The sequence below is a fragment of the Gasterosteus aculeatus genome, chromosome 9 (genome assembly GCF_964276395.1).
Source record: "Gasterosteus aculeatus chromosome 9, fGasAcu3.hap1.1, whole genome shotgun sequence".
Classification (NCBI taxonomy): domain Eukaryota; kingdom Metazoa; phylum Chordata; class Actinopteri; order Perciformes; family Gasterosteidae; genus Gasterosteus; species Gasterosteus aculeatus.
The window spans coordinates 12,847,005-12,869,780 of NC_135696.1; the positions used below are offsets into that span (position 1 = coordinate 12,847,005).

The 22,776-nt window shown below is 42.8% G+C and overlaps 1 protein-coding gene across 2 annotated transcripts in view; it reads left to right on the forward strand.

The window, feature by feature from the left end:
• The window catches only part of cnnm2b (cyclin and CBS domain divalent metal cation transport mediator 2b), a 28,694-nt gene extending 8,519 nt beyond the window's left edge, over positions 1 to 20,175 (forward strand). The window contains exons 2-8 of one of the 2 annotated variants that reach the window (XM_040186547.2): positions 10,214 to 10,357; positions 11,860 to 11,997; positions 13,530 to 13,699; positions 14,779 to 14,872; positions 15,811 to 15,873; positions 17,842 to 18,020; positions 18,434 to 20,175. In XM_040186547.2, coding sequence (XP_040042481.1) covers positions 10,214 to 10,357; positions 11,860 to 11,997; positions 13,530 to 13,699; positions 14,779 to 14,872; positions 15,811 to 15,873; positions 17,842 to 18,020; positions 18,434 to 18,721 — 1,076 coding nt within the window. In that variant the 3' untranslated portion in view covers positions 18,722 to 20,175. The remainder of the gene's footprint in view (positions 1 to 10,213; positions 10,358 to 11,859; positions 11,998 to 13,529; positions 13,700 to 14,778; positions 14,873 to 15,810; positions 15,874 to 17,841; positions 18,021 to 18,433) is intronic. The other variant, XM_040186548.2, reaches the window with a different exon arrangement.
• The last annotated feature ends 2,601 nt before the right edge of the window (positions 20,176 to 22,776 follow it).

The following is a 22,776-nucleotide window of genomic DNA, read 5'->3' on the forward strand; positions in this document are numbered from 1 at the left end:
TCTCCATTTACTTGCAGGGGAAAAAGCCCAAGACGGGCCCTTCACAGGCCCGAAGGACACCAGCACTTTTTAGAATCAGCCGATGGAGCCTACTTCTCTGCCTTTCAGCAGCGCTAGTGTGTCCTACTCGTACAAGAGACGTCAATGATGAATAAAACTTATGATTCATGGTTTTAAAGAAAACCAACCAGCACGGTTTTGTTTTGTGTCCTGCTACACAACTTTTAAAAGTAAAATCCACCTTTTAGGCTCAGAATTCATAACCATCTCTACACCAACAACATATACTACCCCATCACGGCTTTCATTTGACTATAACAAGTCAAACATATGTGTAATTAATGAACTCAATTCCCCTAGTGGCATTTCATGTTGGTTAACTTCATACATTTTCAGTTTAATTAATGGTACTCTTAACCGACTTTTACACAACGTCCATTAACAGGTTACACAAAAATCAAAGAAAAAACTCCAAAAACAGTCATGTGGGCTTCTTTTATAATCCAATGTAGATGTTTTGCATGATGTGACACGGGTGAAGAATTCATAAGGGTTAGAATAAACGGGGTAACGGGAGTTTGAATCCACTCGAGTCAGACAGAAATCTGATCTGTATGTGCAGCTTGACGCATTTGTAGGCCGACCAGTTCCCTTAGTGAGCCGGCCCTTTTCTCTCCCTCCCCGGAGTCTCCCAACGAGCATGAAGGGGGGGAAACTGCTAGTAGAGCCCCACTATGGTCCGCAGACCCCCGCCACTGCTCCAGCTGACCCTCCAGACCCGAATACGGCCTTGAAACCTCAACCGCACCCACCGCTGACCCTCCAGCTTGAATTATTATTCCTGTCCTGTTGGAAATGTGTTAGTGAGCTGTGTTTAGTCAGTATTAGTAAATCTTGTTCCATTTTAGGGTGGATTTTCCCTTTGGAGATTAGAGCTGTAACCATGTGTTTGTGTTCTTTCCTCTGTGGCGGTATTTTAACTAGCACAAACATGTATCCATTGACAGGCTTTATTATCATATTATTAATGATTACTGTGAGGTTAATATTGTTATCATTCGCCACAGCTCTTTGACACTGAGACTATTTACTTAACACCAAATGTTAGCGTCCTAATATATCATTAACATGCCCTTCAAGCTGATGTTATTAAAGGTGAGAGCTAAAACCTTCATCATTTGAACCGGGAGCTGATGAGATCTTTTTATTTCCACCAGCGTGCATATTTATTTAAAAACATCATCATGTTTCTCTCATTCTGATAATTAATGTAGCTAGTCATGAAATTAGGGGGACGCAGGATGTTCTTGCATGTTTTCTTCAATAACCCACATTCTCAAAGCCTATTGCACAAAGCACAGGAGCTGTTTTATTGAGTACTTAGCTCATTCTAGCTTTAAGGATTTTAACTCGGCTAATTTATTGAGGTATTAATTATGAGTTTTAAAGCTTCGAGTGCTCGCTGCCAATAATCTGTATACAGAACGCTAAAAAGGTTAAAACAAACATCATTCGGACATTACACCTAAAAGACGCATCACAACAAGGCAATTTAAACGTGTCAGCAATTTATTACACATTCATGAACTATCACACTCAACTGTATGGCTTCCTAAAAATACAACTAGTGGTGGCAAGCAGTATAGTTGCATTTGAACAGCCTTTTATCAAACACACACACACACACACACACACACACACACACACACACATTACAGGCGGGGTTTGAACAGCCGACACTGTTGACGATCCGCTCAAATGATCATCGGCTTACTGCACTCAGCATTTCCTCCTTCTAATAACCGCTATCCAGTGTGAACCGTGTGGTGTTGTGTGTAGTCAACTCGAAACATGTGTCATGTATAAAATGCTAACAACGCCGAGCTTAAAGACACGCGAGAGCAGCCGTTGAAGCGTCTTTAGCCACCAAAATGTGATGTGTGCGTTTGCAAAATGAAAACCGAATAGTGAATCGAGTGTAATTGTTAGAGGGCTTAAGAATAAATCCCTCAAATTAGATTTCATTGCTGAAAAGCGGACGAGGCTTAGGGAATGTGGCACGATGCAGAGCTGCAGCCAACTGTTTGCCTCGGCCTGCACATCAGAATGGAAATTCGACCTGAATCGCCCTCGTTGGCGGCCGAGGTTAGCTGGTCGCCTAAATCGTGACTTTTATTTCACCACTGTTTTCATGAAAATAGTTCCACGTTATAACATGCAACGGAAAATTGGATGTATTTACTTTCATTCTCAGAGGTTAGTGTTGATATCTCTGTGATAGACACTGGCCACTGTTACGGTAACAAGAAGTAAATTCCACTTTTGGTAACAGTGTTACCCACCCACCCACCTGTGTCCCGTTAACTTGCCCTCCCCTTCAGTATTAGGTGGCTTTCTCTGTGTTTGATATTCTCCCGTCAATGAAACCCTGAATTTTATTTTTGTAATTTCAGCTTTGGGATTTAGTGGTTGAAAACCCTTGAAATGTTTATCTGTAGTGAAATCTAAATTACCATTAGTCACCTGAAGTGACTTGTCGCAGCAGTAAACTTATGTCTATTAAATTATTCTTGGTATGAAACGATTATGTATGTAATTGTTACATTATAATGAATAATAATTGTAATGTTTTTAGAATTCCATAATTCCAATAAGGTTGTTTTAAAAAAAAAATCTTAAGCTAAGAATGTTGTTTAACAGAGAAATTGAGCCCAGTGCCAACTCTTTTCCTGTGAAAGTAGTTGGCAGCATCCAAACGTCCAGAAGAAAGACGCCAAGTCAGCAACACTGAAAGCTTTTTCCTTCAGGTCTCCCACAAGAGCCACTCCCCCCAAATGACTGTTAGGAATGTCAACTAACATTGAGCGGCTATTGTTAGTACTCACAGCTGTCATAGATAGCAGCTGCTGGAAGACTTTACTGATCAGCGATGTAAGCTGGCAGGTACATAGACAGGTAGGTAGCGAGTTGGTAGGTAGACAGAATAGGTAGGTACTCAGCCAGGCAGACAGGTAGACAGGTACTTAGAGGGGTTGGTAGGTAGGTAGGTAGTTAGACGGGTTGGTAGGTAGATAGACAGGCAGGCAGGTAGCAAGGTAGATAGAGGGGTTGGTAGGTAGGTAGGTAGACAGCCAGGCAGGTATGTAGGAAAGTAGGTAGGTAGTTAGACGGGCAGGTAGGTAGAGGGGGGTTGTTAGGTAGTCAGCCAGGCAGGCAGGTAGCAAGGTAGATAGAGGGGTTGGTAGGTAGGTAGGTAGGTAGGTAGGTATGTAGGAAGGTAGGTAGTTAGACGGACAGGTAGGTAGACAGGCAGGCAGTTAGCAAGGTAGATAGAGGGGTCGGTAGGTAGGTAGGTATGTAGGAAGGTAGGTAGGTAGTTAGACGGGCAGGTAGGTAGATAGAGGGGTTGGTAGGTAGACAGACAGGTAGGTAATGATTAGAATGGTTTATAAGAGTAGTGTGACAAGCGAAGACAACAGAGCATTGTATTCGTTAACTGCTGTCAAAATGTTATGAGAATTTCAACAAAAATATCCAAAATGTTTTTCAAGAAGATTGACAGCCCTATCTTTAGTTGAAAGTGCAACAAAGTACATTCTTTACTTTTAGTTCATGGTCTTCCTGTCGAGGAAGGTATGCTAACATTGTGTAGAAAGATACTTTGCACAATGTGAGCCGACAAACTTGTATTTTTAACCCTGTGACAGTGAAATAATCTGAATTCTAGTGATTCAACATACTGATTGAGGCACACTGATGGTTTAACGTCCGTCTAACTGGTTTTGAGACCACAACTTTTTTTTTTTTGCATATTAAGGGAAAACCTCCTAATGGACAGAATGTTACTTTCATGTGTTTTGCTACTTTAATACACCCCTCGGTTCTTGTCACCGTTGTGTGATGTGCTCACCACTCAGCAGTTGCAACACTCGCATAACAGAGCAGCACCTGACCACAGGCCCATTCATTTATCCCTACTGGTTTCCCATTGATGCCTCTCCTTATGACTGAGGCCCAAAGGAATCTCCACCCAGGGGACCTTTCAACAACAAACGCAGCCAGCTACGACAGCAAGCTGCTTCTCTGAATGAACAACAATGTAATTCCAGCAGTGTGCGTGTGTGCGGCTGTACTGTAAGTGCGTGTGCGTGTAGTGAAACACCACTGGCTAGTAGCAGCAGAGTGATCTGGTGACCAAGGCCCCTCAATGACTGCTAGGAGCCGTGAGCAGACTAGACGTCGCCTCGATAAGTCCATATTTTTTGCTAAGTGTATTGTCTGACCCCCGCACCCTGAGGCCGAGGAGCCAAAGCCTCGGCGACTGAACACAAGTGGTGGAGTGTAAGCACTTGACTTAAAAAACTCCAATATGTTCAGAACTCTGCAGCTCGACTGCTCACCTCCACCCGACCTACAAACACATCACCCCGGTCCTATGTAACCTCCACCGGCTCCCGGTCAAATGCAGGATAGATTTCAAAATATTACTCACCACCTGCAAAGCCTCAAACAACCTGGCCCCTACCTACCTCTCAGACCTCGTCCCCCTCCACGCCCTCAGGCCCGCCAATGCCCTAAAGACCATCAGGACCGAGGACCCGACCTGAGGCCCCCTGGAACGCCCTCCCCATCCAAATCCGCCAGGCTCCCACCCTGGATATGTAGGTATACGCCGTATACCCACCAACAACAGCGCAACGATATGTAACAACATCGTTGTGAGCTGTGAACTTTCATTACAAAAATTCAGTGTTGTGAAGCACTGACATTTGGGTCGTTGGTGTTTTCCGTTGCCGCGCCCTCGCTCTGACGCAACGTCGTTACTAAGCAACCACAAGTTGTTTGGCGGTCATTCTTTGCGCGGCCTTTCCTTTCTCGCAACCAGGTAGAGTCAGAGCCGGTCACGGCCATTCTCTATCAGAGCTGGGACGAAGTTTAAAAGTAACGAGATGTGAAACGTAAACGGACCCATGTAACACGACTTAGTGCCGCGTCAGGTGAGTCTGCAGCTGCCACAGATCACGATGACCCGATGGTTACCGTTAACGTTACCGTTAAAGAAAACCAGCCCAAATTTTTTACCGCAGCGTCACTGTTACCTGGTAAGTGAGAGTAGCTTACATGATATCGTGTGTGTTTGTGTGCCTGTGTGACGTCACAGTGCTTAGTGTGTGGGGTGTCGCTCTGGGACAGGCCAGTACGAGGTCGGGAGGGGAAAAACACAGTATACTCACTACAAAAATATAGACTACGCCACTGCTCCCACCCTATTGTCATTCAAACAAGCTCTCAAATCACACCTCTTCAAACTCTCCTTCAAATACAAACCCCTACATCACTCATTGCGCAATTTTTGAAAGTGTTTCATTTGGGTCTTTTGTCTGCTCGTGTCTCTCTTTTTTTGGCCTGGTTTTGTTCTCCACAAAGTACCTGTTGAGGATTTTCTATTTCACGTTAGCCTGTATGTGCCGCAAATACTTTTTATCCCGAACGTCATTTGATAATTATTATAGATTGAGAAAACTAGTAATCAATTACAAACTGGTGTGCACGTTGTCCTTACACGTTAATCTTATTATAATGCAACATATAATATAATACAGTTATTAGGTGATGTCAATACTGTTAATGTTTCGCCATGAGTAAAACTGTATATGCATGAGGTGACCCTTGATGATTGAAACGGCTGAAAGCTTTCTGAGCACAGGACGACTCACCACAAGCAGCTTAACAACAAGGCTGCATGAGTCTACCACAATTTGGAAGTTTTCATTTCAGAATGCTCTGTCTTCATACACGCGCGCGCACACACACACACACACACACACACACACACACACACACACACACACACACACACACATCTGGTAGTATTTGGTGTCAGAGGTAGAATATTATACCTATTTTGCATTACTAGTGAAATAATAGTAGTAGAATTTTAAAAATGAGTATGAGATACGAATGTGATGACATGAAATATACCTTTTGGATTGTGATCTGAAACGCCTTGTGTTTGCTTGGTAAGGACAGTTGAGCCGTGTCTTTTTGCGCGGGTTGTGAAATAATGAATTTGTGTGAAAACTTGACTGCTGATGCTCGTGGACACTTCGTTTTTGGGGACTATTGCGTTTAACATTATGGCTGTTGGTGATTGTGAGAAATAACATTCAAATACATTTTGTAGTAGTTTTCAAGTAGAGTAGAGTAGAGAGAGTAGACAAGTAGAGAACGCGTGGCTTACTGTTTCCTGATCAGTTCCTGCTAAGCTATCTGTGATGTTCATGCTCTGAAGGTTACAAATTAACCACTAAGAGAGGAACAGCGGGAAGACGTGTAAACCTCCGTAGGTGTATGCAATGAAGGGTTCGGCTAGTGGGGTGTCTAAATGAGTACTCAAAGGACTCTAGTAAGTAAAAATGAGCTTTTTCGACTTTTCTTTTCTAGTATTTTGTATTGACAGGCAACAGTTTCAACAAAATGGTCACTTGTAGGGTTTCCTCAGAATTCTGTTTAGCCAAAGCAGCAGCTGCACTCTCCATTCACAGTGAATGACTGGCCATGGTTCATTTGTTCTGTTTTATCTGTATAATACTTGCAGACAAGGAAACATAGACACTTATAAACACAAACATACAGATAGACACACATTTCACTGTCTTCAGATAATAATGTTGTTATCTGGTTGGATGTGTATTCGGACGAAATGTTTATGCAAATGAAAAAGCTTTAAATAGTCGACATGTCAACCAAATCAGGATAAAGTTTTTGCCCGTGTCAATGGAAAAATGGGTCAAAATGGGTGGAAACTTTCTCTGGAGGTAGACTTAGAAGAAAGACGGTCCAATGGGTTCCCATCACCCTAACATTGCACTATATTTGTCAGTGGTCAAATATTTGGAAAAATAGGGGGAGAGCAGGACAGGGAGGGGGGCAATATGAGTGAGTGTCCACAACAGATACTGACCCCTCATACTCCCACCCAAACTCTCCAAGCCTCACGCGCCTATTTATAGGGGAAATTGCACTATGGAAAAAAATATGACAAAGCTGCATTCCATAAATAAGCTGGGAATGGTGGAAAAGAGCACACGGCTTGGTCTCTGTAGGCCTGAGTGGAGGTTCTCAGGCTTGGCTTTGGATTACGGAAGAATGGATAGCTGGGCGGATGAATTCAAAATGATCATTAATTACCTTTTAGTGGAATCATGTTTTTGAATAAATGCTTTTTCAAAAAATCACAATACATTATATTATATTACATTAAAAATGTATAATGACAAGCTCAGTTTTGCAATGACGCTCAATAGAAAGTATTTAATCCACACATGAATACATAATTATGTGGTGTAACTGGTTATGAACTGTATTGAATCAAAAGCGGGTCGACATGCTTACTGTTGGATGTTATGCACCTACCGCCATGTCAAATTCCTCGTATTTTGGCAATAAATATTCCTGATTACTGATGCTAAAGATTGTGATACATCCCGTCATATATATATAATGTGGGTATCGTTTAGCATGTTCATCATTCAACTGAGCACTGTGAATATATTGCTGCTCGTATCTTCACTCGTTGTCCCCTGGTTGTTATTTCTTTTGGAATAACTCTACCTGTATCTTCAAAGAGTGTGTGTGCACCTCCACCACGGAGTTAGCAAGGCCGTAGCCATTATCAATGGCAGAGGTCAGGTTATTTGTGTTTTTTTCCCCTTGGAATTAAGTTTTCCTTTTTTCGTTTTTTAATATAAAGTTATGCAAATTAGTCATAATTGCAGCTTGTCTCCAAACAGATGTTTTCATTCAGTCCCAAGAGGATGCCATAATCAGTCATTTCTAAAATCCTGACCATCCTAAGTAGAGATTTTCATCAGCGTGTTGTTTTATTTATACGCACCTCCTGGTACCTGAAGTCATCTGCAGCTTTGTTGTTAGGGGAAACAAAATAATCCCCTGTATGTTTGTGTCCTAACTTCACCCGACCACAAATGTAAATGGACACTGCCATTTACCGGCCTAATGACACGACCATTGTTCCTAGAAATGTTTGAGAAATCGCACAAAGCATTTCATGGATGAAATTGAAAGTGAATTGACCCCCGACCCTAATGTGTGCAGTGGGCCTGTGTGCTGGACTACCCAGCATGCATTCAGCCTCAGCCCAGCTAGACGGCCCCAGATGTCAAGCAGCAACGGCTCAGGACTCCAGACGGCCGGTCCGCACAAGGATTCGCTCTCCCCGTGGCCCGCTGCCAAGTTCCAGGCTCCGGAGGGTCCGGAGGGTCAGCCTCCCTACTCTGCCTCACAAAACCCACTGCCATAACAGCAGCTAAGGAGCTATGAATACACAGTCATTGTCTCGCAATATATTTATGGAAGACAGGAGCTGCATTTGATTTCTGTCGCCTGCGTGGTATTTCTGTCTTTGTGGGAAACTAGAAAGTATGCATTCCTCTGGTGGAATCGCAAGACAGACCGATTTTGAGTGGAGCCATTGTGCGAAGTACATGTGTGCGTGTGATAAAAGGTGTGTGTATAGAGGGGGAGATCATACGCATAACTATTTTGGTTATCATTGTGAAACATAAACATGAATTAAGTACATGTAGAGCTATTCTATTCGCACGCGGACAGGGATGAAAGCTCTGGAAAAAGCTTGTAAATCAACCTTGTTTTAAAATGATTTGATTTGCTTTCTTGTAGAGTTGTATGAGAAGCTCGGTGCGACGGTCACGGAACCTGCATTTGGAAGCTGTGTTTATGTGGAATCCATTAAAGAGAAGCAAGTGAGCATTGATCTGTTTCACTGTACTCTGCTTTGCTGGCCACACCATTTGCCTTTCCCTCTCCGGGGAGTTTAGAGTAGTTGCTTGCTCAAGGACTTCTGAGACCCGATTGCTTTTGCCCACTGAGGCTCCATTTGTGTTTGAAAACCCAACCTCCAGTCGCCATGCAGCATGCCAAAGATGTCATTGACATCTTAACTGAAATGCTTTGAAAATAACCCCATGATACGTCCCGCTGTTTGCAGTCTGACATGGTAGATTTCTTTTTGTTGCAATTATTAATGCCCCTTTCTCCCCCTCACCGGCCTGTTAGCTGAAGTCTGACTATGTATTTCTTGAAAGCATCAATCCTGCATCTAACGCAACATTCTCACACTGAGGCTCTGCACACGGCACGCCGGTTGGCTGTCGCCGTGGTGTGTGGAAGCGGTGAGCTGCGGTGCAATAAAACTCTCTCAGCCCTCTCGGCCCCGACTCGCCTGCACCAAGGCAGCCGAAATGAGCTGAAACAGCACTGACTCAGTGATGCACCCGTCCGTGTTCTGCAGGAATCAACGCCCCCGCACGTGCACCCATAAACTCGTGCACCTTGACACACGTGTGTTCACACGCACACACACCAGCACACCGACGTCGTCCTCCACACACACACACACACACACACACACACACACACACACCGAGGTGTATCTGCATGCAAACGGCCCATTCCGAGACAATCTGATCACACAGCAGAGGCTTCGCCCAGTCTGTTCCTTCGCTCGGTGAGAATACCGCCGAGGCGGAATGGAAACTTCATTTTGCAGGGGCTAATATTAGCCCGGCCTCTGGAAAATTCCTCTTAAATGATCACAAGCTGAGAAAAGACAGGGAATTTGTTTAGCGTTTTGCTTGACAGTATTCTCTGCATACACAGCAGTTTGTTTCTTTTCTTTTTTTTCTAGCTGCTGCAGCTCGCAGGATCCTGGGAACACAAATGTAGGGGGAGGGAGGGCTAAAGGGACTCGTATGATGACATTTAGACGGTCAGACTGTCAGTCTGTCTTTCTGTTTCAGTTTCCGCTTGCACTGTTAACAGTTTAACTACCATTTTCTTGCTGCCTCCCTGCTCACTTAACTGATTCAGTGAGCAGATCACCGAATGTCACCTGCTCTGTGAGGGACGTGGATTGTTACACTGCTGTGTTACACCCCGCAGCCTCACTGTTATGACCTCCAAAACGCTGCCTGACATCAGTAATTAATACACACAACGTATAACGTTTTTATCTAGGATAAGATGCTACTCTCTAAGTAGAAAGATGTGTCCCTGACTACCAGTTTGTTTCCTGGTACCTCCATCACTGCCCCTTACCTAAATGGAACTCCCTTTATCATTACATGACCATAACTTTATAACCTGTGTTTGTGTTTGTGTGTTTTGCTAGGAAAATCCCACCTGGCCATAGTTCAGAGGGTGAACAATGAGGGTGAGGGAGACCCTTTCTACGAGGTTCTGGGTATTGTCACGCTGGAGGACATTATTGAAGAAATCATCAAGTCAGAGATCCTGGACGAGACTGACTTGTACAGTAGGTCCCCCCTTTGAAGCGCGCATCCCCACGTAGACTGTAAGGCCTCGAGGCATCTCCACGGTTATAGCAGCAGTCTGCTGTTATGAACTGATCCAAGCACAGCAGTGACCATTTCAACCAACTTAATGTAGGTCTAACTGGGAAACATGTATCTCATGTAACAGTTGTAACTTTTGGAGGAGAATACACAGGCAAAATAGGTCATTAACAAACTGACTGACGGTCACAATCATTTATTGATTCAAATAGATTATTATTTGAACTAAAGGGGACCAGTTATTGAAACTAAATGGTGGGTTTTTTGCATGTACCGATTTCGTATTAAAGTGTGGAATTAAAGCTGCTTTATTAAAGACTCAAACGGCTGCATGTAATGTCAAAGGTCTTGGTCACATTGACCCTGTACTTTGTCTCTGCTCTGTTAAGGGATTCTTTCAGTTTTGATTATCCTAGACGACTGTTTTCCAGATGCAGCAGGCAGCTGTTTTTTTGGGGAAAAAAACATTGATAAGCCACCTGGATACCAATCTCAGAAGTCATTGGCTTATTGGTCCGGCAGCTATTTCTCCTCTGGGGGGCGACGGGAAATATTTTCACCTGTTTCTGGCGTAGCCAGCAAAGGAGGAGGTTATAGACACAGTCTGCAACGATATTGTTTAACAAGGAACCAGGTTACCCTGCAAATGACTGTAGATTCACAAAAACGCTTATACAAAGCTAAATCATCACAAGATGATAGTCCTTCTCAAGATTGGGTGTTGACCATGCAACCGAAGCCAGGCTGAACATGATTGGTTAATACCTCTCCCTTCTACATACGGATACCAAATCACACAGCAACTGGTGAAAAATGCCACGGCAATGAAGAGCTGAGAGGACATTTGGGCTTATCACTCCAGGTGATCCCTTTCACATCACATGTAGATAATTGTTTGTTTATTTGACAATATTTACTTACTACATTTTTGTAATTCCCCAGAACTGCTTTTCGATTCTCATTTAAGACACACATATATTTGCGTTGTGTACCAAAACCTACAATATCAAACAATTTTTAAACAGTTATTTTTTCACATTTTGCCCTTGAGAGTTATAGATATGTTTTACACTCATTGTTTCACAGTTTTACTTAAAATGTTCCTTACAGTTTCATCCGTGTCAAACTGAACTGAGTATTATTACAACTCTACTGGTATCAGTAAAGGACCGCAGACATGGACTACGTGCCAATCTATTTGTTGCCCTAATACATATGGCTTTAAGTAATGTTAAGAATGCGCTAAGCTAACAATGTAGCCCCCTATAGCTCTCTTTTATTTCCGAGAAGAAAGCCACAGCTACATTTCCGGAAAGAGCAATAAGCTTTGGGTAACTCAAGTTTAGTCACCCTGCGACCCGGGAGGAGTCGCTCACCGTCTGTGGAGTGGTGTGGATCGACCTATTGTTGTTGCACAAACAGCTTTAGTTTGTGTCTTACGCTCTGCTTTTCACCTTCTCAGCTGACAACAAGACCAAGAAGAAAATCACCCATCGGGAAAGGAAGCAGGATTTCTCGGCTTTCAAGCCTACCGACAATGAAATGAAGGTTAAAATATCCCCTCAGCTTCTGCTGGCTACCCTGCGTTTCCTAGCAACAGGCAAGTGGGCTGCGTTGCTGCTTGCCTTCCCTCAGTGTGCCCTCACCCCCTCACTGTGGAGAAAGACAGAGTGTGTGTGTGTGTGTGTGTGCTGTTTATGTGTGCGTGTGCATCTGCCCATGTGGGTTTTTGGGGCGAGTGGGTGCATGAAGGAGCGAGTATGTGTGTAGAATGAGTATCTGCTGTTTGTGTGTGTGAGGGAATGAGTTGTGCGCGCGTGCGTGCATGTGTGTGTCTGCCTGTGTGTGTGTGTGTGTGTGTGTGTGTGTGTGTGTGTGGAGAGGTGGAAGGCCTCTCGGCAGCGCGGCACGGGACGTCTGTGCAGACTGCGCGCGGATCCCTAAAAAACGCAGGCGTCTATTTGCTTGCGTGTCATGCACAAAGGTTACATGTTGAGATCTTAGCTCACAGCTTTAAAAACACCACCCTGTTTGCTTACACACGTTCCTCAGTGACATCACGTCCAGCATTTTTGGCCTATGATCGTGGTTCTCACACGAGTCGACATACTTATAGCGTAAAATGTGAAATATTTCCCCCGCTTTCCTTTGGGAAATGGATTTGGGAGCAGCTGCTGAATATCCTACGACGCTACTACAGCAGCAGCAGCAGTTGCCCGTTTCTCATTGCATTTGGATTTGCTTCAGAACTTTGACCTAGCAGCTAAGCGTTAATTAAGTTCCTCTAAAGGCTATTAGGGAGTTTAGTTCCTGGTGGTGGAGCCAGCAGCCAGCTGACGTATCACCGCTGCTCAAATGAAGAAGCTGATTGGCTCATTAGGTGGTTGAAGCAGACCAGTCGTAACCTGGATACAGTATTCAAAAGTTATTAATCCGTTTTTTCTTTTTTTCCACTCAGGCCTATGTGGTGAGAGGATCTTTACAGCCCAAAATCACAAATATTGTGTAAACAGCAATATTTTCTCATTCTTGTTGTTGTTGCTTAGAGGTTTCCTTGTACGCCTTTTCCAAGTCAGATTAATTAAGCTATCGCAACGTCTAAAATTTCTTCTTTCAACCTAAAAAATGCAATGAAATGATGAGATTTTGGCTAAATTGACATAAGCTTGTCACATAAGGCTCAGCTTTGTTAGTAAATTGTTTTTTTTGATGGGTCCGGATGGGGAATCTCAAGGAGCATTAGGAGACCAGGAACATAATATATATGACTCAGACTCAGGCAGGTGGACATAATAGTATTAACCTGTCTAGTAAGGATTTAGCAATTAAAGCCTATGAATTGTCAGAATATGCTATTAGGATCCGAAGATAAAAGACGGAAAATGAACCACTTTGATGATATACTGAATAAAATAATAATTTGCAAAGGTTTATTTGTTTTTTTTCTTCGTGAGATTGTCATTGAATTTTTTTTTGTAAAACACAAAAAAATTACAAAAAAGCTATTATTAGTGTTCCACGTGTATACAAAATACTGTCACCTAATACTGTATATTCCTGACTATTTTCAACACTGGAACATTGTTACTGGTATCAGTCGGTCACTTCTTCTCTTTCTCTCTGATTCTGCAGAGGTCGATCCGTTCGCACCGGTGCAAATGTCAGAAAAGATTCTGCTTCGTTTGCTGAAGCACCCACTCGTCATCCAGGAGCTTAAATACGACGACAAGAACAAGCGGGCGGCAGAGCACTACCTCTTCCACCGGAACAAGCCCGTGGATTATTTCATCCTCATACTGCAGGTGTGTGGACGCGATGAAGTACAAAGTCCCAAACCGCTCCTCTCCCTACCAAACGTCATTACACGTTGCACCAGACACATCCAAGACGGGGACATGCTGCTGTTAGTTCTACAGTACAATGCATTGTTTCCCTTGTTCCCACAGTTTTTCACAGTGTAGCCATCCATCTAACAGAGCTGTACGACAGGTTTTGTTCCCACAGGGGCAACACATCCTCAAAAGGTATGCACGGTATGATTGTACTGCAGGGCAGTTTGGATGTAAGCACAAACAGCCCGTTGGTAACACACAAGTCCGGCTCACTCACTGTGACGCGTCAAGATATCAGCCCGAAGAAAAGTGTGAACTGTATTGAAACAACAGTGGTGTCGGTTTCCTGTAGAAAACGACAGAAATAGAACAAAACAAATCTTGTGTGTCTTGTCAATACACCACATTTTATGCCACTACCGTGCTGTATTTCTGCATTTCCATGTCACACGTTCTTTTCAGATACCTAAAATAAATCCTGCTATGGAGTCACAATGTAGCAGATCAAAACAATTGTGTTGTCTTTGGTGTAGCCTCATAGTTGTAAAACTGGTCTGAATTTTGACTCTGGGTCTGAATATGTTTCCAGTACTAACATTTTCCACTTGTTCCATGTGTTATGACTTTAAAAAGGTTAAAGTTCAAGGGGAGTTCAAATGAGGTCTAGGTAGGACACGTGTGGGGTCACTGCACTTGAGACTGGGTTCAGAGTAGATTGTGAGCTTTTAAACAGAGTATGGATTGTCTTCAAGTAGTAAAAAAGAAAGGAAAGAGGGAGGTTAAGATGAATAAATATATCTGAGCAGGAAAAGCGGCGGATTTTGAATGTTGTTGTTGAATGTGTAACAGCAAAGCTGTGGTGGAAATCCTAGATAGGAAGGGTTCATAACACAAACTATCAGTAATGCTCCACACTGAAAATCTGCAATTGAGAATGAATTAGGCAACAAATAAGTTTAATTTCAAATGTATAGTCTGAAAGGATGGATTAAAAGTAACAAAATGCATATAACATGGTGCTTTGTCTCCTCTGGATCTGTCTGTCACAGGGGAAAGTGGAGGTGGAGGCAGGAAAAGAGGGCATGAAGTTTGAAGCGGGACCGTTCTCCTTCTATGGGATGATGGCTCTGACAGCCTCGCCAGGTAAGACATCCTGTCATTGTCTCAAAACAATGCAGCTTGTTGTTTGCAAGTCTTCTCTCTTTTATAAAGGTGGGAACTGTAAAATACAGTTTATTTGTTTTTTTATTCTTTTTTCTCTCTGATAAAACACAACATGGCCCATTTCAGACTGTATTTAGTTGCTACTGTTTGTTCTTGTGACCTCATTAAACAATGTGAGATATTTACCTCTTTGTGTTGAATTTAAAAAAGCATTTTTTATGTTTCTTGAAAAGAAAAGTACTGTTTGGATATTAGGAACTGATATCAACACGTACGAGAAAGTCACAGTCATTGTACAGAAGAACCGTTTGCTATCGGGTCATCGGGTCATTGGGTCATGTAAAGATGATTTAAAAAAGAACTTTTAGAACCAATATACATCACATTTGTCCTGCGTCAGCATTCACATCGTCCCTTTGGGTGAGCAATGCAGCAAAGTGAAGATCCGTTTAGGACTTTCCTTTGCCTACATTCAGCCCGATGTTTGTGAACAATGACTGTGAGACTGAACAGGTTGTCCTCCGGTGACATCATGAGAAAGCGTCAGCTAGTGAGTCCGTTCATTCATAAACTACAGTGCTATTCTCAGGCGTTGTCAACTAGTCTGATGCACGTGGTCGGTGAGATCTGAGAGACACCTACTGGCGAGAGAGTACAACAATCTCTCTCTCATGTGTGCAGGAGGCGCTTTGCAGTCAGAAATGAAACATGCTCTGATACGAGATGATGTTAATTTACTTTGACTATATCTGCACAGTAGCAGGTAAACTCCTGTCGTACGTTGAAGAATAGGTAGTTTTACTAGTGATGCTGATGCTTCTCTACCAGATTTTATGAACAAATGTGTTTATTTCTCAGCTTTGACGGACTCTCTTCTTTCTGCTTCTTTTTCTTTTGCATCTTTCCTCCCGCCGCAGTGCCTCTGTCCCTGTCTCGCACATTTGTGGTCAGTAGGACTGAATCATTAGCAGGATCTCCAGGTACAGTGGCTTTTTCTGTGTATCCACCCCCCCCCGTTCTCACATTCTACAATGAACCTGTCGACTTAAATGGAAAAAATAACGATAATGATTGGGCAAAGTCTAATAAAGTCTAATAAAACATGAGGTTGATTGACGCTGGCCTGAAACTCTGCTTGTACCTGAATGTAACATGTAATGTATATGTGAAGGTTTAAAAAGAGAACGAGGCAGAGAGGAAAACAGTTTGAGATCGAGACTTCACACCCTCGTCCCCTTGAGCCATTAGTCAAGTGGCTGAATGGTGTTGCAGACCGGAGGCCCCAGAGCGAGCCCAAGCCCCGCCCCCGCTCGCCCCCAACCTTTAACCCTCCGACTACATAAACAAGACCTACAGCTACAGCCCCCTGCCGGACACCACTGAGCGTACATACAAAGGCACACACGTGCACATGTGTTCACACGCACAGGCACATGCATGCGTAACTAAGGACACGCTGCCACGAACACAAACACGCCATCATCCATCCGGGATCACTTTCCAACAAATACACCCTCTTCCTGTCTTTAGCAGTGACCTACATTTCACCTCTAAATGTGTTTCTTTTTCACACAGTTGGGTGCCCCGCCGTGCACACGTTTGAGTGTGTTTCTGCGTGTACGTAAATACATTATGTGTGTACCCTTGACTTGGCCCCTGCGGCCCCTAGAAAGTGGAGTACTAATCCGAAGAGTTCACATGCCAAGTCTTTAGCCCACTGCGTTCGATCTGCACACACACACACACACACACACACACACACACACACACACACACACAAATACCTGCACACATATTCCGACGTGGGATTACATACATTCCAGTAGTAGCATTAGTGTGGGCCAAGCCGTTTCCACTTTATTGTGTGTGATTTTCACTAGGCTTCACTAAGAAGTGGAAAACATAATCTGGCTTTAATTAAAAAAAACGAAAAAGTCTTGTGTGTAGAGGGAAGCAGCATCACTGGAGACCACCGCCTCGATACCTGCTGCTCTATGAAACGCCCCTCACCTAAAGACTTGCGTAGAAATGAGATTTCCATACATGCTGGAAAGTTCTGACCTGGAAAATGTCCCCAATACGCGGATCGTATGTGCTGAAGAGGCTGAGCAGCAAAAGTAGTTTCAGAGGAGCTGAACGTCAAAAGTGTCTTTATAGCAAATCTATATTTGTTAAATGTCTTTCAAAGGACGATTAACTGTATGATTAACTGGTTCGAGAACCGTACCAGATAAAACAACATTGTTCAATAGCGACTGTCATGTAAAGTTAGAATATTTGATGAGAGCATCAGCGATGTGAAGATCTATCACATGATGGATGGCCGGCACATCCGTTTATTAAACAGACCAAAAGTCTGCAGCATATGCTAGCAGCTCTGCTAAATGCTAACATCCACCTGACAAAATGCACACAGTGACAATGCTAACGTGCTAATGCTGATAAGCAATACCATTTAACATGGTCACCATCTTGGTTCCGAGTGTTTACCTGCTAACTTTAGATAATTTGCTCTTTAAAAAACTACAACTGTACAGCTTATTTTGACCTGATGCACTAGAAGAAAGTTCAGATGTCCACCAAACCTGAATATCTGTGAAATACTGTATATCAATCCATCTAATAGTTGTGAAGACATTTATTGCAAAGCTACTTATATAAATCTCATGGTGGCGCTATAAATAAAATCAAGATACCACAACATTTAAAAAGACGCCACAAAAATATCATTTTTTTCAATGGCTACGACCAACACCTTTTCTGTTGCATGAAAGTTCTGGGTGTTATTTAATTTTTTTGCATGCCTAAATAATTTCTGCTTGTGAAAAACATCCATTCATGACAAAATACTCCCTAATGAGCCAAAGTTGAAAATACTTTTTCTGAGATACTTGGCGATAATGGCACAGGTTTTAAATGTATTGTCCTCTCACATCACCGCTCTACAGAAAATAAGTCTCCTCCACGGCCATTTGGACTCAACCACTCGGACTCTCTGAACAGGAGTGATCGTATAGACGCCATCACCCCGACTCTCGGCAGCAGCAACAACCAGCTCAACTCCTTCCTGCAGATCTACGTACCGGACTACTCGGTGCGAGCGCGCACAGACCTGCAGTATATAAAGGTGACAACACCGAAAACACATGTCTGTATACTCAGATGCCCTTGTGGAAGATTACTAAACTATTTATTAATAGATTAGATGCATTAGATTAGATGTGTAATTATTTAATTTATTAACTAAATAATTAGTAATCATTTAACCAAGCCCAAATCTCCAAGTTGTTCAGTAATTAGTATTTGGATACAGAAGAAATGTTCATTAAAATAATATACAATTTAACAATTGGATGTAATAATAATGCTATTTATAAAAGCAGTGTTTTTAGCAGTGGTCTGCTCTTAAACCACCCTGAATATACACCAAAATGAATACGAGGCATTTTGTGATAAAAGATGCTGCTTTCGATGAGTCCAGATCATCACAATCCCCAACCGTTCCACCTCATCATGCCTCTCCTGCTCTCTGTTGCCTAGGTAACACGTCAACAGTACCAGAACGCCGTAATGGCGTCACGCATGGACAAAACGCCGCAATCGACAGACAGCGAGTTCACTAAGATCGAGCTCACGCTGACGGAGCTCCACGCCGGGGTGGAGACCCCCGCCGTGGTGGTCGTGGCCACCACGGCCAGCGCCGCTATCCCCACCCCGGCTCTGTCCGTGTCCGTGGCCAACGAGACGTCCCACCTGCTCAACCAGCAGCAGAACTGTGTGGGCCTCAGCAGGAGCAACCACAGCGCCCACAACGAGGGACCCATCTAGCCGCCGCCGAGCCCGGTGGAGACCCCGGACCCTCCACCCTGTGTCATGGACACACACACTCACACACGGAGCGGTGGCGTAGACAGAGATGAGGGAAAGTGGGGTAGCGGAGGCGGGTGGAGTTAGGGTTCTGCTCCAACCAGTAGCCCCCCAGTCAGTCAGTCAGTGAGACCTTTTCACGGAGGCGGCAGTGTGGAAGACGGGTGCTGCGTCGCCCTCAACGCCCCCACCTGAAGAATCCCGGCTGCACTGCACGCTCTCACAGAGGGTGCACTCGGACGGGGCCCCTGACTGAGCTTCTATTTTTGGGACAATCCGACACTTTCGTAGTGGTGACTTGGACTAGAGGACATCGGTGCGCATGCAAACCCTGTTCCTTTCACGCACACACACACACATACACACACACACACTGTATTTTCTCCTAAGGCCAAAGACTTTGGTCCCCCTTTCTTATACTAGACACAGGCGTTTATTTGCCCACAGACACACACACACATCCAAATTCAAACATTCACCCACACACACACACACACACACACTCACAGATGAAACTCCACCCGTGCATCTTTCAGGGAAGCTCAGTCGAATGTTGATCCCATCAACGAGGACTCAAACCCAAACAAGCAGAACGGTTGGTCAAAGACTGCACCAAAAACCGCTTTGGAATGAACCGTAAAACCACGAACCAAGAATGTTTTCCTGTATTTATTTATTTTATAATATTGTATGTATATATGTACGTGTGGACCCATGATATGACAAAGTGGCATACGAGCATGCACGAGCATGTAGACAAAGGTGTGCGTGGGGCACGCGTGTCATATCAGAAAAGGACTTGCTACATATATGGAGACGAACATCCATTCATGTACATGGGGAGGTGAGGGTCTTTCACAGATACAGTATGTATATTACAGAACTTGTTATTTTTACTATTATCCTAAATCAGGCTGGTGGTACACTATCTTTTTCACCTTAAAAAAATCACACTATTGCCTTTAAGAGAAATCATATAATTAATTATTTTAACAAAGTGCAATGAAGAGCAATTTATTTAAGGGATGATTATGAATTTTAAAAAAATCACTGTAATATAAATTGACAGATATATTTCTATGTATGTACTGTATGTATATGTACTTGTATTTGTTTTTTGAATAATGCTCTGCAGCCATCCACAACGCAAAACTGTCCTTAGTCAGTCGCTCTTTCTCTTTGTCTCGCGTCCTTTGACCTCGAACACCACGTCTATGTGTCCTTATGGGAGCATTGTTGCCTAGACTTTTAAGTGCCATAGTTATGCATGTGGAGGTTGTGTCTTGTTTTCTTTTTTGCCAATTCTACGCATAGTCCAACTTGATAATTGCACAGTATTAATGACCTCATCTAACATGTTGAGCTTCATCAACGTCACAAAAAGTAACCTCGACATTAAACATGTCCATGAATGATACACAGCTGTGCTTTTCCACTGCTCATGTGTCAACTTGTTTTTCTGTTGTTGTTTTTTGCATGTGAGGTACACGTGTGTGTGTGTCCATAAAACGTTTGGCTGACGGTTCCGTTCATAAACACAATTTTTTAAAGTAGCGAATGTGAAAGACGCTAAACTTTATTTGTTTTGGCTCCCCACACTTTAAAGATTTTAATCCATGTTTAATAGTTCTTGGGTTACTTCAGTTCAAAATCAAAAAATATTCTGCACAAATGCTGCTATTAAAGATATATAGAAATATATCTATATACTTATATCTATAGAATTTTATCTTAGAAACATTGTACCCTTATTTGTTATTTGTTTCACTAGTGGGAAATACAAACTTGTGTTCTTGCAGAGAGTTAGACGAGCAGAGAAGAGGAAGATGGTCTCAATCTTCTCGTCTGACTCTTGGCAAGAAAGTGAATTAGTGTAAATTTTGAGTATTTCAATATATTCTATATATTTGTTTTCTTCCGCATTAGTACCTTCTTCACCCTTATTGTTTTACCTCATGAAGACAGGACTGAGTTTTAAGATATGTCTGCTTTACATATTCCCTAAAGAAGTCATAGTGTAGAATAACTTTGTCTACTTCATATCTGTAGGGACGTTGATTTTTTTTTTTTTAACTCTTTAACTAAAAATGACTGATTCCACTTCCAGGCCTGTTCATTAACATTACACGAATTGTATACGGGCAGTTTTCTTGCCACCTTACAGGCCACAACAATGTCCTGAAGCCCAATTAATTTGAAATTCATTTTCAGTTTGTAACCACTGGTGGTCACTGTGTTTCCACTTATAATCCAACGTGTGTGCAACGCCCCTGAAACCGCACACGTGGTCAAACAGCCCTTCCGTCTGCACAGCCAGGAGGGGCGTCGTGGTTGAAGAACCGGCCGTAGAGCACGTCTGCGTTGTTTGCAGCAGCTTTTCGCTGTTGTTTATTGTTTACTTGAAAGAGCTCCTATGCAGCAGACCCACTCCTGCTTTGCAGCGACAATCACTCCAGCAATGAATGATGATTAGATTGTAAGGCTGTAAGATTGTGCTTGGAACATTCCTACTCTGCTTTATGGACTTTCGGTGCCTGACAGGAACACAAGAAGCATGATGACGATTCAAAAGTCCAATTGCACCACAGTGTTTCACTGGGGGAAGCGTCGGCTGTGGCTGCGTTGTTTCAATATACGCTGTTAAACACACACGTATTCTCTATTTTCTTACGGGCTCCGGCCTCTGCTGCACACAAGCTTATCTCCCTCCCATTATGTCAATGCTTTGCAGGCCTTTGTTTGACTGGTCTTTGCTCCGTTCCAATGCTGCTGCTGTACCCATGTGCTGTCCGTAATGCTTCTTCTACCTGGCGACAACATTCCCATTGCCTCCTGCAGCTGGTGGTTTTAATAAAAAAGTGAATGATTAACAGACAGTTGGTGGCTCAATGTACTCAATCTAATGCTCTGCTGCAGCTTTTATTTTTATATGCCTCATCAATACAAACAGACAGTTGCTTAACAGGAGTTTTGGAATCTGACCAAATCACACACAATACAATAGTGAACAAACCATCACCATTACGGGACGCCAATGAGATGTGTAATGATGGCTTGATTTCTGGTGTTTGGGTGAGGAAATGATAAATGTTGACTCTGTCGAGAGGTGCGGTGACATTCCACCCATATAGAGGGGTTGAGTTGTAATTAAGAAAAATCCCCCAGCCTGATATTGAAGAAATGCAGCTTTTTATGTCGAATACGATTTTTAAAGCATTTTTCCTTCACTAAAAAATACATATCAGCTTTGTCTGAATTGTTTTTTCTGAAACATCCCTCATATGCAGGAGTATGAATTTTGAGGTCACGATACTTTGATGTGCATCATCAATTGATTGTGGAATTGTGACCGAATGCCGAGACAAGTGGAGATTCTTTTTCAAACCGTGGATGGTTTGAATATGTGCTTCAAGCTGATTCTCAGGTGGATTGTTGTTCAAACCGTCCGAGCAGGAACCATTGAAAACTCTTCAGGTTCTTCCTAATTTTTCATAACTTTGTCATAATAGTCATGACCATTAAGCACATTATACATTTTGCATAGGTCAGCCACATGTATGTAGCATGTAGAACTGTTACTTTTGGCGGAAATACACTTTCCAGTTAACCGTAAATATAAATCTAGATTCTATATTATTATTATTATCTTTACTTACTGTCATTTGTGTTTTATGTTGCATGTCTTATTTGTGCCTCAAGTGTGCTTTTTTTTTTAAATTTTCCTTGATCCTCCAGAGGATTCTGCAGGAACAGGGAAGCAAGACGGTTTCTGCAATACTATATTATTGTTTGCAATTTTTGTATTTGTTTCTTAAAGTTTTTGATCAAGGATTCAAGGTTTTCTTTAGTAGATGGTGTAGAATGTGATCAGGGGAATTACATAGTGTGTGTAAAAAACTCTTCATTATGTATGATTTACAAAACAATTAATCAAGATGCCACAAACCTGGAGCCTCAGGATTGCACACTGTTAATTGTTAGTAATCCAACCCGACAAAAGTAGAAAGATACGGAGA